At 37.1% G+C, this 15,060-nt stretch overlaps 1 protein-coding gene across 3 annotated transcripts in view; it reads right to left on the bottom strand.

Annotated features, from left to right (window-relative positions):
* Positions 1-5,477: 5,477 nt before the first annotated feature.
* The window catches only part of DYNC1I2 (dynein cytoplasmic 1 intermediate chain 2), a 52,129-nt gene continuing 42,546 nt past the window's right edge, over positions 5,478-15,060 (bottom strand). Inside the window, exons 14-16 of one of the 3 annotated variants that reach the window (XM_032637581.1) lie at positions 10,946-11,086; positions 8,972-9,097; positions 5,478-7,422 (exon numbers count right to left, since the gene is read on the bottom strand). In XM_032637581.1, the coding sequence (XP_032493472.1) occupies positions 7,309-7,422; positions 8,972-9,097; positions 10,946-11,086 (381 nt within the window). In that variant the 3' untranslated portion in view covers positions 5,478-7,308. The remainder of the gene's footprint in view (positions 7,423-8,971; positions 9,098-10,945; positions 11,087-15,060) is intronic. The other 2 variants (XM_032637582.1, XM_032637580.1) reach the window with 2 other exon arrangements.

Genomic DNA, 15,060 nt, shown 5'->3' on the forward strand with positions numbered 1-15,060 from the left:
CTTGTTAATAGAGATGCCACAAGGAAGTCCTGATCAGTTGTAGGTTAAGTCACTTACAGCTACCACCATCTTCTTTAGCCAGTGGACACTTACATTCCATATCTAATCTGTTTCTTCCTGAAGTTTGAGTCAACCAGGACAACAGAAAGTTCTAGGATCACTTTGTAGGTTCCTAGAAGCCAGAAGACTAATCCTAATTCCTCTGTTTCTTACAGAGTTACAACATCTTATGGTCTTCTAAGCCTGTGGCACTGTATGTAGGCTTATCTGAGTAAAAAACTGACTTGTTGACTAAGATCATAAAGGCAGTGTAGTATAGTGTTTAAGAACACAACTGTATCATCAGACTGCTTAGGTGCAGTTCCTAGATTGTGAGTCAATTAATGTCCCTAAGCATAGTGCCAATATGCTGGACCTGGTTTGCACCAGCTCAGTGACAGCCCATTATATGTTTATCCTTCCAACTCCATGTTCAGTGACATCACATTGGTAGTCTGCTATTGCCCATGATGGAAGCATTTACACCACAGAAATTGGGTTCAAATTAGTTTCTGTTTTTTAACTTCGTAATCACAATAGTTCCCACATTATAGGGGAGCTAGGATGAGAACGTGTGTGTGTGAGTGTGTGTGTATGTATATGTGTGTGTGTATAACCATGTAGCAAATGCTCAGTAAGTGCTACCAGTTATTAATACATGGTCAGAATGTACTACGGCCAGAGTTTATAAGGCAGAGGAAACAAACTCTGGAAACAAGAGACATACACTTCCATTACGTATAAAGTGTTGGTATAAGACCTTTGAGTACATCTTTCCAATCCTATTCCTTTGAAACTTATTTCATACTGGTTTTGTGGTCTTTCTCAGTAGAGGAAGCAGAAGAAAAAAAAAAAAAGCTAAGATAAGATTAGACAGGAATCCTAACTGGTCAAGCCTTTTGTGGTAAAGCATAAGTGTCAGCAGAGATCTCTGAATTTGTAAAAGCTTGTTTTTAACCTCTAACAGCCAAGAGATAGAGCCTATAAACTTGTAGGAGCTACTGAAGAGCAGCAGTAAGTGAACCTGTTGAAAGTTCTCATCACCTCTCATTACAGCAATGCCTCAGAGTTGTACAGTGCTTCATTTTCACACATATTCTGGGTTATTTCCATAACAGCCCTGTGAAGTGGCAGATGTGGAAATAAGTTTACAGAGAGGAAGCCAATTGCTCAAAGGTATGGTTAACTGAGTTTCAACACAAGTTGACTCTAAGTCTAAGATACTTTGAACTAGAAATACAACCTCAGCACCCCCATGTTTTGAAGGGGTTCATCTACAAACCAAACATTAGGATTTAGTAGTCAGTTGTTTCCTCCCAGTTGACATAATTCCAACTAAAGCACGATATCTTGATATTCAATTAGCCTTTTAGGGCTTTTGATCTATGTGGATGTATTATTCTAGTTATTCTCATGTAACACTGATATGATAGCAGCATCCACTTTACAACAGTTGATGAAGGCCTAGAGAAATGAAGGACTTGCCTAAAATAAGGAGCAGGAAAACCCAAGGGTAACCTTCTACTAATCACACTGTACTCCTTATCTGATTTTCAGCACAAAATACAAAAGTCCTTTTTCTCACCTGATACAAATTCTCCTTAAGCTCCTGAGTTTCCGAAGGGCTAAGGCCATTTCTTTTGCCTTGGAAGATGAAGGGTCCTCCAAATCCATCTAATGACCCTCAATGTACTGACAAATTCAGGAGTGTATCAAACATTACTAGAAATGAGGCCCATTAAGAAGGGCCTAGCTGGGACTTCCCTAGTGGCACAGTGGTTAAGAATCCACGTGCCAATGTAAGGGACACGGGTTCGATCCCTGGTCCGGGAAGATCCCACATGCCGTGGAACAACTAAGCCCGTGCACCACAACTACTGAGCCCGCACTCTAGATCCCGAGCCACAACTACTGAAGCCTGCGCACCTAGAGCCTATGCTCCGCAACAAGAGAAGTCCCCAAAATAAGAAGCCCATGCACCGCAACAAAGAGTAGCTCCTGCTCGGCGCAGCTAGAGAAAGCCCGTGCACAGCAACAGGCCCGACACAGCCAAAAATAAATAAATATAAATAAATTTATTAAAGAAAAAAAAGAAGGGCCTAGTCATTTTACCAAGTTTCTTGCTCAATTAGTATTCATTAACAAGTCAGGTTTTGACTTATTTCTGGAAATCATATTTTGGATACAATGGGACAGCAGAGATCTACTAATCTAGATATGAGTTAGATAAAAGCTATTCCTGCAGACCTAATTTTAGGGCTTCCTCTACGCCTGGCAACCAAACACAGATCCTCAAGGACCGAAGCTCCTCTTTCTAGTGACCATCTTCCTAAAATGAGCCTGTCTTATTTCCAAGGGGACTGACCCTAGGGAAGACGGATGGGTACTTCATAAGTTGTAACAGTTGAGTAACTACTGTTCCCCAGATTTTCGTGGAAGTGACTAATTCCAGTTCTACTACTATGTAGCTGGATCAAGTTTGTTTTCTCATTGATTTGAAAAAGGGGTTCCACTTCCCCTTTTCTAAGGCTCCAGATATGTTAGTTATGTAACTAACATAAGAGCAAGAGCTGAGTATCAGCTGGAAACTGAGTGGGTCATTTTTTTCTACTAGCATAATTTGTAATTCTACCGTAGAGTGCAGTAAGAGAAAGTACTCCTAGGAAAAGTATTATTAAGGACAATTAATATTTCTCCCTCGGTTCACTTCTACTCCTAAACATCTGAGAGTTCAAGTTGTGACGTGATTTCTTAAAATTAAAAAAACTTTTTCTTGAACACCGAGCCACCTAATCCTTAGATCAGCTCTTGTTACAATGCACAGATGGCTACATAAAATGGTCTCTCTCCATTCTTATATTCTTAAAAAAAAAAAAAATCCCTTATTTGTTTGGTACTTCATAATATACAAGTCTTCACATATATCTCATGTAACCTTCACAGAAAGCAAATATTTTCATCACGTAACATGAGAATACTGATCCTTGTCCCAGGTGATATTACTGGTAATGGGGAGTTTCAGAAATAGAACTTGGGACCTTTGAGCCCAGTATTCTTTTTTTCCATATACCAAGCCACCCTTAAGTATAAAAGATTTTGATCCAAAGCATTTCTATTTGTTCAGAAAAGAATTTTTTTTTTAATCTACTACAAAAATTCACAAAAGATAAAATTACTCGCCATCAAAGCCTTACTGGTGGTACACTGATTTCCGGAGTCACAGAGTCGGGTCTCAGCATGTTCAGCACCACGTGGGTGTGTTCCACACCTACACAATCACTGCCCCACAGCTTTCCAACCAAATCAAGTGCATTACAAGAGAGGCAGGATAATACATTACCACAGACCTGAATAAACGACCTCACAAAGTGAAACAGACTTTTCTGAAAGCTTACCTGAGTGCAAGCTGATTCCATCCTCTGACTGGGAACTGGTAATGGAATATTAAGAAGCCAAAACTGAGATTCCTGCTATGAAACTAACAACACAAAATACTGTAATTTTAGAAAAGTTTGTAAAAGATTGCTGATTGGCTATGTTCAAACTATCAGTGGCTGGAAGCTACATACTGAAAACTTAAATACCAGAAATCCATTTGAACTTTAAGAAGCTTGGGGACAGTGAACATGGCAGGCAGAAAGAGAATCTGTACATCTAAATTCCAAGAAAAGGTCTGAGAGCACTGTCCTATTGAGAAAAGCATTACAATGTGATGACTATTCAAAGTCTTCCAGTTGGCATTCTGGTTAGGATTGTAGGATCTTTCTCTAAAACATGTTTCTTATAAGTGAAAAGGATTTAAAAATTATAATATATTAAGTGCAAGCAAATTATTACCTTCTTAGGGCATTAAAATCGATTAGTTAAAAGAATGTTAATTGTAATCCTCTACTTCAAAAGAAATAATGAACATGGCCGTTCTTTTCTTCTTGCCTTTAGGGTAACTTTCCTATTCTTTGGTAGCACTAGAGGCCCCCAGAACCTGTAAACCAGATCTCTAAGTAAATAATTTCCTAGCATTTTTTAATGAATCAAAAATAAGATTCCCACTGGGACTTCCCTGGCGGTCCAGTGGTTATGACTCCGTACCTCCAATGCACGGGGCATGGGTTCGATCCCTGGTCGGGGAACTAAGATCCCAAATGCCTCGTAACCAAAAAAAAAACAAAGAGAGAGATTCCCAGGTATTTTTCCCAAACTTGTAAGGTCCCTAGTTGCCTAGCAATCAGCAAATTAATAGCAGAAAAGCAAGAACTCGTTTCTTGCCTCTATCGTGGGGCGGGGTGTGTGTGGGGGGAATCTCAATGGGAATCCCATCACTAAACCATCAAATGAGGCAAAGCCGATGGCTTTTTACCTAGACTTATGCCCAAGATTCAGGCATAATACCACCACCTCGGGCAGTATGTCATGTTTGAAACAACTTGGTTCTCACAGCCACTGAGCAGCTGGAGCTATAATCAGAGCTCCATTCTCTCCAATGTACTTAATTGTACACCGTTTTCTAATTATAAAATATCACAATGCCAATGTTAAAATACCAGGATTGTGGGAAAGACATTTAAAAAGCATTGCCCGACAAAATGGAAAGATGAAAAATTGTACACTTCACAGATTTTCATTCACTCATTCAAGCACCTTCCTTTCCATATGGTTCAAGTGGTAGAGGTTACAGTCTATCAGTACTAGCACAGAACAGAATGAATCAACGCTCTTACAATATTGAAAGACAAGGACCATCCCTAACACTACTTTCCTTTAGTTCCTCCTCCTAAATTTTAAGTCATCCATTCCTTCAATATGCAATATCTCAGCATCACTGCAACAATATTTTATATCTAGAGATTTTCTAAACTTTGTAGGAAACTGGATCAATAAACCAGAAGATGGCTTCTACCAATGAATTTTAATTTTTTTGGCTTAAATGATACCAAACAATGGTTATTTCTGAGGTTTACTGCAAGTTAATTATTGTCTGCAAAACTAAGTATTCTTCCTCTACACAAACGAGGGTAACCAATAATCTTTAACTTCTCATTCAAAAAGAAAACAATAAACACAAAACAAGAAATTAGCTAGAAAGCTATGGCTTGTTTCCCACTCAGAAAAAAACTATAACCGGTAACAAATAAGGTACAATTTCTGTAAGTGGATATTTTTTTTAATTATAAGGTTTTCATTTCTAAAAGAGTGAAGAGCTGCAACACTTTTCTAGTCAGCTTAATCTGTCAGAAGATTTCATATCAATATTGACAGCCTCAGTACTTTCTTTTTTGCTATTACACAGTCAACTTTTAAAAGGCAATTCCTCACATTAAATTCATGTGTTCTTAAAAATGTAGACTAAAGTTAAATGGGCAAAGATAAAGGTCCACACTGCATTTTTGGGGAGGGGAGGGCAAGTTGTTTCCAAAAAGCAAAAACCCTTTGGTGAGAAGTATTTTACAAACACCAATTTTATTCTTTCACAATTGGATACATCAACTTGAATCCCATGAGCAGCTGGATTTGCCACATCTCGTGATTTCCAACCTTAATCATAATTATGTTTTCTCTTTTTCTAGTCATTTATATAAATGGTGGGCAAGAATGCAATAACTATTCTAATGATTACATGAATTCTATACTAAGACAGTGTGACCCTGCTAAATTGAACTTTTGACTCACAGACATTACCACCATGAGATAACTTATTTATTTGCCTGCTGATATTAAAAAAAATCTTTGGTATATAATAGGCAATTATGAGGTGTCAACTTATGAAAACTGAATATATAAAAATAGAGAACTGCCTGAAGTAATTACAATCAATAATTTTAGAGCTGGAAGGAAATTTAGAAATCATCTAATCCTAACTTAATTCCTAGATAATAAAGAAGTCAGATGGAAAGACTTGGTTGGCTAAAATCACACTTCCCATGAGTGCCAGGGCTAGAATTAGAATTTGGGTCTAATATTCCAGGTCAATTATTCCTCACACTATACAATACTCATAGTTAAGAATAAATTACTTAAAAATTCACTTCCCAACAGATCTTTGTTAGTTTAAGAAAATCAAACCAAACAAAAATGTTCAAAATCTGGCATCTACTCTTCCTTCCTAGTTCATGTTGTTGAATAAATGACAGTTAAATTTTGGAACGACAAAAGGTCAGGATCAAGGAAATGGACAATTTAAAGTGGACAAATTCAGTATCTGAGCATAAATCCTTTTCTCTAGTCCTGAAACATGTTGACTGCAATACAAATTCTTAGATATCTGCCACTTACCTTTCAGGCTTATAGATAGGGTTGTAGTAACAGATCTCAAGATGTGGAGTTGATTCAATGACAAAATTCATTTGAGCACTTTCCTTCATGGCTACTGCAACCACAAAATCAATTTCTCTCAAAGGAGGTTTCAGTCTTAGAGGGCTCACATATAATCTCAATCAGTGAAAATAATAGGCAGCTTTCTGTTTATCCTTTAAATTATCTTAGATGGAAAGAAAAAAGGGATTAAAACAAAAATTAACCTAGGAAAAATTTTGTCACTGACATCGATTATCTAGACATCAGCTCATAATGCACTGGGAGATCTACAGTATACTATATGGTATATTTAAGGCACAAAGCTTTATGAGGTTTGAGGTGGCTGCTTACAACAGGAGCTTAAAGAAAGAGATAAAAAAAAGATACTTTATAAAAGCAGCAGAATTTAATAAAATTTTAATTGCAAGGAGTAAATCAAAATGAAAATTTGAAAAGTTAAAGCATATTTGTGTTTATTTATAGATTGTTATCACATGAATTATAAAGAAAAAAAAGAATATCAGAATGGAACTGGATAGATGCATTCATGCTATGGCAAAGAATAAACAATGTTCCTACATATTATGGTTAGTGAGAACATTATCAGTATAACAGGGAATTGTGATTATTTAAAAATATGTAGAACTTACTTAATCTGTGCTTTAGAAATAACTGTATATAGTGTTATAAGCTGAAAAGACTTCAAAAGAATACCAAATATACACTTGTGTATAAGAATTCAGAAAAGGGTGCATTCTGTAAAGTCAATCAGCTGCATTAAAAATGACACAAATCCAAAACAAGATGCATGTTATATAAAAAAGGACTTTGTAAGATTTGCTTGCTGCATTAAATCCACAGTTTAATCCACGAAATTTCCTTTTAATTATCATTTAGACTGAAGCATGCAAATAGTTCTAGGATCTACTTAAGAGTCTTCCCCAAATCCACTACGGCTACATATTCCCTTTTCAGGAGCTAAGCAGGTATTCGGGCAGCTGCTTCCTCCTCTGCATCCGCTCGGTTTGCGTTAATTTCTGCAAGTGTTCGGCCAAACCGTGCCCATTCATCATTTCGGGGGACAGCAATCTGCTGTTAAAAGAAATACAATGTTTTATGTACACTGAAATAAAAGATCATCTGACCTACTATTATTCAGTGTTTTCAAATACTTTTCCGATTAAAAAGTAATAATTGACCTGAATGGCCTTTCCATAATTACAGAGACTATACCAATGATTTATAACATTTCAAAACAAAAGATAGTGTTTGGAAAGTGTGTTGTGACAGCCTCAGAAATGATTTTGCTATTATCATCATCCGTGCAAGAGAGAAGGACAACAATGCTCTGTAAATATAACTCCTATGCACTATCTCATGGATTTTGCTGGTGGGCAGGAAGTCCTGAAAGATTTTTACTTCTTGCACCATTCCTAGTATAAAATAATTTGTGAAGCATGGTTCATAAGATCTGGTTTCTTGTAAGTGTTTATTTTTGTTTGGAACCTAAGATAACCTTTCCTGATATCTTAATCCATCTTCATCAAAAGGTATGCTACTTCTTACCACTTTAGTGATGTACCAATAGCAAAAGGGGAAAGGAGGCTTGTGATGCTTTTGCCTCACTAAAGCAGTCCAATAACCAAAAATTTTCGACAGCTGTCATTATAATATTTGAGGAATCTGGCATGCCACATTAGGGCACAAAACATTCAGTGTGGCAAATGGATGTGCCTGCTTCTAAATCTACCGTATGACTTGAGACTAGATTGGACAGTGATAACCAATATGGTAGCTACCAGACAAATGTGACTATTTACATTTAAATTACTTAAAATTAAATAAAATAAAAAATTCAGTTCTTCAGTTGTTCTAGCCACATTTTAAGTGTCAATAGCCAAATGTGGCCAGTGGCTACCACAGTGGATAGTGCAGATACAGAGTAGTTCCATCTGTGCAGACAGTTCAACTGGCTGTTCTAAATGATTCACTCTACCTCCCTCCAGATCTAATTGCTAGAGGCTGTGGGGTTTCCAGAGAGAATGGGGAATCATAAGGCATAGCAAAAGAAAGAGTGAATAAGGTGCTAGCCAGGACTAAAACATGAGGAAATCACTCCTGAGCATCGTGTACAGTCAGCCCAAACAGTAAAGATGAGAGAGCTACAAGTCATCCTGTCGGGTTCAATAATAATGGCTTTGCAACAAGGCTCAAGGAGTCAAGATTGACATTTCACATAGTCATCAGATGACTCTTAAAAGATACTACTTTTGATTTCCACTACCTGGCCCAAAGAAATCTATGAATACAGAAAAATAAAATCTTATCTCAATAACAATTCTGTAAAGCCCCAAAACCCAACTATAACTCTGAATTTCTTCTGCCTGAAGAATTTCTAATTTCCAGCAACGCATGCTTGAAGTACTTCCAACATATGATACTACCCTCCAAATCTGCTGCATGGGGACACAGGACATTCAGTTTAGAAAGAAAATTAATTTCAAGAGTTGCTTCTATAGTGAAAAGTAAGTTTTATCAATTCATGAACTTCAAAGACTAGTTTTAGCCACAAAGATACTGCCGCCGCAATGCTGTGAAAGCTAAATAGATGTGTCAAAATTATAGGCAGTGAGCCTCATACCTCTCCCACATCATATATAACAATCTGTCCTTCAGAATCACCCACGGCAATCTCTCTTCCAGAATGGGTCCATCTTACACGATTAAGAGCAGGATTACCCTCCACAGAAATGCTGGCAGTTGGCACCTAAAGTCATTTAAAATATAGTGCAGTGTTAAAAGTTTCATCAGGATTTCTATAAACATGTAAAACTAATTCTTCTTTCTTCCAATCTGGCTACATTTTTAAAAACAAAGATGAAAATAAAGAATTTTCCCGACTCTCTTCCTGTTCAGTGATACATTCTGAAGGGCATTATAGTCAATCCTTGAAAATGGTTTGGGAAAATAACTTAAGTCCTTATATAAGAAATTTTCACATGACTGGATACATCATTTTGAAAGATCTTCTCTTTAATAAAGGATTCTTTGTTGTTTTAACTTCTTTAAGAAGTCAAGCCATTTGAAAACAGATGGCCAAAACCTCACTTAAAGAAACATCTCAAAAGCCCTCATAAACAGATTATGGTTCAATTTTAGAGGCCAGGAATTACTTTTGTAGCTTGCATCTCTGTTAGCTAAAACCTGTGATTTGATCCACAGTTGCCAGAAACAGTTCATACTAAAGATGCAGTAGGGGTCTTCCAAAGTCCCTGTTCCCATGAACTGTCTGGAGCAGGGCAGGATGATGTCACCAACACAGTGGCACCATCCCCTGGAATCTGACTGTACCCTCTGCTGTGCTAAGGAAAAAGAAATTATTTGCCACGCATGGAGCAAACCTTCAATGTTTGACTCAGAACAGTATCACAATAATTTTTAAATTTTTGAAATCTGATTAAAAATAATCCTACTATTTGACACAAGTCATCCTCAAATGATTAGTTTAAACTTCTAGAGTGCCAAAATTGTTCTAAGAGAAAAATTATAACTTAGATATTTTCTATGAGTTAGCAAATTACAGAAAAGATCCAAATTTTACTGTGACCACAAATGTCTAACACCAAAATCCAAATTAAGAAAAAAAATTGGTCTCATTCGAAGTAACTAGAAATGTATAATCAAGTCCAGTCATCTAGCCAGTCAATACCTTTCCCTAGCAGTATCTTAATGTTCCTCTTCAAACTACTATAGCACGAGTTAGCACAGTGTTAAAATTCTTACATTTCCAGTATATAATTTCCTTGTCCTGTATAACCAACTAATTTACTTCAAGGGATTTTGGACACTTGCCACTAGAAATATGAAGAGATGTGGGAAAGAGTGGGCTGTGGGGGAAGGCACCAAGAGACTTTCTCCTCAAAAACTTTTATTGGCAGAACTGCTAACATTACTTCTTACCACCACAAGCAATACAGAACTCTAAGAACATTTCAAGCCTCTCCACATTGGTAAAAATAAACCTGGTTAAACATAAATAATAGCTGCAGTTAAATTTCATTCCTAATAACTCATTTTAGTATAGCAGTTAGGAAATTTGATGATTTCTGTATTAATTTTATAGTAACAGTAACACTGTTTTCAGTGTTTCATGGAACAAGTCATCAAAATATGTTTTGCTTCATTCAAATAAGTCAGCCTAAGACTAATATTTATGGATAATACACAATTCTATCAAGGCTAAGAGAAAATTTAGAAATTCAGAATTAAGGCTAACATATGTCAACAATCTGAAACTATCTGCTTTCTAGCCTATGAATCAAAAATATCCCAGTTGCCTTATGAATGAGACTTTGTCAGGACATTAGAGACAGGATAGTGCTTTTTAGAAGTAAAAGGAAATGCCCCAGTCCTCTTGGCAACAATATTTCTCCCTTCAGTTCTGCACAGCATGGTGTTTATTATTTAGGGTACAAAGCTTATTTGGTTTCTTTGTGATGAAGCTACAATCACAGAGTCCTTTTACATTTCTTGGGATAAAAGGAATTTCACAAATTATTCAATAAATCTCCAATTTTCTATTTTTCAGTGCAATTTTTGTTATTTTCCTGCTCACCTCTGTGTCATTATTGAGATTCCACAAATCCAGCCTACCCATGCCATCCACACAGGCAAACAGGGCTGGGTGGGTGGGTGACCACATAACATCATAAACATAGTCTGAATTATCTTCAAATGAGTACAAAGGCTTGTTATTCTGAAAGGGAAAAGTTGATTTTTAGCACAGTCAAAATATGACATACATTCAACAGGTATGATAACATTTTATGATACTTAACTCAGCCTAGAAAAAGTTCCTATAATTTGTTTCACTAAAGAATTACCTGGAGTTATGAACTAAGAATCAATGACTGGGGTTCCCTGGTGGCGCAGTGGTTAAAAATCTGCCTGCTAATGCAGGGGACACGGGTTCAATCATTGGCCCGGGAAGATCCCACATGCTGCAAAGCAGCTAAGCCCATGTGCCACAACTACTAAGCCTGTGCTCTAGAGCCTGCGAGCCACAACCACTGAAGCCCATGCGCCTAGAGCCCATGCTCCGTAACAAGAGAAGCCACCGCAATGAGAAGCCCGCGCACCGCAACGAAGAGCCCCTGCCGCTCACTGCAACTAGAGAAAGCCTGCGCGCAGCGACAAAGACCCAACACAGCCAAAAATAAATAAATTAAATTAATTAATTAAAAAACAAAATCAATGACTGGATTGCATTTTCTGTTTAACTTGTAGACACCATACTGTTTAAAAAAAGGAAGAGAATGTGCTTTAAAAACATTTCAATGAGAGGATTCTGGAAAGATGGGAACAATGGCAGTGTACTTTTTGAATCTCCTCTAAATCTCCCCATAAACCCGGACAAAGCAATGAGGATAGCAAAACCAAAGATTCACAGACAACACCTACAACAAAATCAGGAGACAAAGTTCCAAATGTAAGCAGGTGGAAACAAACCTTGGACTACTATGAGATCTGCACAGTACATCTGTGCGGGAAGAAGTATGGGAAGGCACGAGGGCTTCTGACAGCTGGAGAATAGAACAGGAGAGCCTCACAGTCCACAGCGGGTGCTCACTGGACAGTGTGGGGGTCACTCTGAGAGCAGGAGCAGAGACTGGGAGGGAGTTCAACAGAATTCGATTTATAAATAATTGCAGGCAGACTCCAGTGTGGTATAAGTAAGGTCTAATGATGCAGTCTGAGCCTGATAAACTTGCAAAATTAACAAATCAAAGCTCCCTTTTCAAGACAGTCTCACCAAAAAGAAACTGCCGGGAATGGAATCCAAGTTGTGGAATACAGCACAATAGGGACAAAGCAAAGAGAAGGTTCAGATAAAGGTGGTGGAGAGGAACGGAAAAAGGTACATTTCAGAAAGTACAAGATGGAGGGATATATACCCACTTTGCAAAAAACCCAGAAGAGCTTTAACCTAGACTATGAAACCAGAAAAGCTAACCTTGCCATTCCCTTCCTCTTAAATGTAGAGAAAAACTCATTTCACTACTAGACAATAACCAACAAAAAAAGGATCTCACTCAAATCTTACACAAAGTTATTGTGGCAGATCTTTAATAAATGTGTCATGACAACTAATGGGAAAAGAATAGCCTTTCAACAAATGATGCTGGGACAACTGGATATGCACATGCAAAAGAACGAACTTGGACCCCTCCTTCCTCACATCATATACAGAAATTAACTCAAATATATCTTAGATCTAAATATAAGAGGTAAAACTATAAAACTTATGAGAAAGCATAGGCGTAAATCATTGTGACTTTGGACTTGACAATGATTTCTTAGATAACAAAAGCACAAATGACAAGAAAAAGGATAAATTGGGCTAAATCAAAATTAAATACCATTATGCTTCAAATAATACCCTCAAGAAAGTGAAAAGACAACCTGTACAATAGGCAAAAATATTTGGAAATAATATACCTGATAAGTGGGACTTGTATCTAGAACTCTTACAACATTTTAATAAAAAGGCAAATAACCCAATTAAAACTTGGGCAAAGTTTTAATAGATATTCCTCCAAAGAAGATCTACAAATACAAATAAGCACTTGAAAAGATGCCCAACATCATTCTCCATCAGGGGAATGCAAATCAAAACCACAATGGGATATCATTTCATACCACAAGGATGGCTCTAATAAAACCCAAAAACCACTGAATTGTACACTATAAAATGGTGACTCTTATGGTATATGAACTGTACCTCAATAACACTGTTATTTTAAAAAAGAAAGAAGAGATAAAGTGAATTTTTAAAAAAACTGATAGACAAAGAAGATTAACAAAGATATACTTATAATGGCAGGCCCTAAAAAAACCTAAAGCAATACTATAGAATACAAAAATCTTAATTTAACAGAACTCTCCTAAAAGAAAAGACAGCTTGAAACTTCATATTAAAGAAAATCCTGTGTATGTAGGACATTCAACCCTTAAAAAAAAAAGATTTGATCATGCAGATTTTTAAAGACCAAGTCTTGAGTAAAGAAAAAAAAAAAATCAGATTGTCATTATACTTTTTTTTTTTTTTGCGGTACGCGGGCCTCTCACTGTTGTGGCCTCTCCCGTTGCGGAGCACAGGCTCCAGACGCGCAGGCTCAGCGGCCATGGCTCACGGGCCCAGCCGCTCCGCGGCATGGGGGATCCTCCCAGACCGGGGCACGAACCCGTGTCCCCTGCATCGGCAGGCGGACTCTCAACCACTGCGCCACCAGGGAAGCCCCGTCATCATACTTTTTGACAATGCTTTTTGCCAGAAAACAATAGAGTAACATATTTAAGGTAATCAAAAAAAAATGTAAACTGTGGATTTTACATACAGCCAAACTGACCTTCATAAACAGATAGGCTCTTCAGAATATGGGAATAATGCACCCACAAGCACCTCCTGAGGAATCTACTGCAGAATAAGCTTCAAGCGACCAAAAAGAATGAAGAGATGTCAACATAAGGACTGGAGGACACCAAGTGATTCATGAGGGTAAGCTTCTCTTTACAGAATTATAAACATCTACAACTATACATGACAATATGAACAGTACCATAAGAATGCAAAACCCAGACTGTGAGAAACTAATAGGACAACCAACCTGGTTTCTTCAATAACAGCAGTAGCAAGAAAACAAGACAGGGTAGGAAACCCTACTTTAAGAGAGCGGCTCAAAAGATATGTCAATCGCAAATAAACGAACCTCATTTGGATCCTGCTTCAAACAAGTAAACAGTAAAAAAAGTTTTTTAATGGAACGCTGGCTATTTGATGAAATTAAGGAATCACTATTCATTTTTGGGGGGTGTGACAATGATATGGTAGTATTACAGGTTTTTTTTTAAATGACTATTTTTTAGAGATACATACTGCTTATTTATAGATTAAATGATATGTCTGCATTTAAAATAATCCAGGACTGGGGAGGGAATATAAGCGGGAATAGATCAAACAAGATTGGTCACGTGTTGATAATTTTAGAAGCTAGGTAATGAGTACAATGGTTTTGTTATACTCCTCTTTCTGCTTTTGAATCTACCGGGAATTTTCTATGATAAAAAGTTTAAAATTATAAATTTAAAATTTTCACAGTAACTGTCAACTGCATGATTATCTTAATAGCCAAAAATGTCTGTTTGTAATTAAGAAAACAAAAATTTTAACAAAACTTATAAGTAAGCTAAAAACAGAAACTAAGAGGTTTTTTCCTTCTTAAGATCATTATTTTCCTATAACTCTCCTTGGCAACAATGCCAAGTGAAGTCTCCCTCTGAGGTAGTTTTCAGCTTGGGATGACATCACGATCATCTGCCGAGTTTTTAAAAACTCCAGGTGCAGGGCCCCACCCTCAATGTACTTCATCAGTCTTTTTGGTGTTGCTCCACTAGAGATTCTGATGCACAACAACGATTAAGAAACACTGTGCTAAGACCTGTAAATCCTGAGGCAATTGTATACTTCTTCAAGAAAATCCCAATTTTAGGCAATTTTATGGTCTCTCATCGAAGACTTAGAAGTTGTTCACAGTCATGTGCACATGCTCGACTCTGTAAGAATCTGTATTGGTCTACAAGATTTTTTATATTAATGTTTTATTTTTAAAGAAGGGGTTATCAGAAAAATGGGCAGACTTAAACAGGCACTTCAAGAAATGGCCAATAAAC

This window comes from Phocoena sinus, chromosome 7 (assembly GCF_008692025.1).
Source record: "Phocoena sinus isolate mPhoSin1 chromosome 7, mPhoSin1.pri, whole genome shotgun sequence".
Classification (NCBI taxonomy): Eukaryota; Metazoa; Chordata; class Mammalia; order Artiodactyla; family Phocoenidae; genus Phocoena; species Phocoena sinus.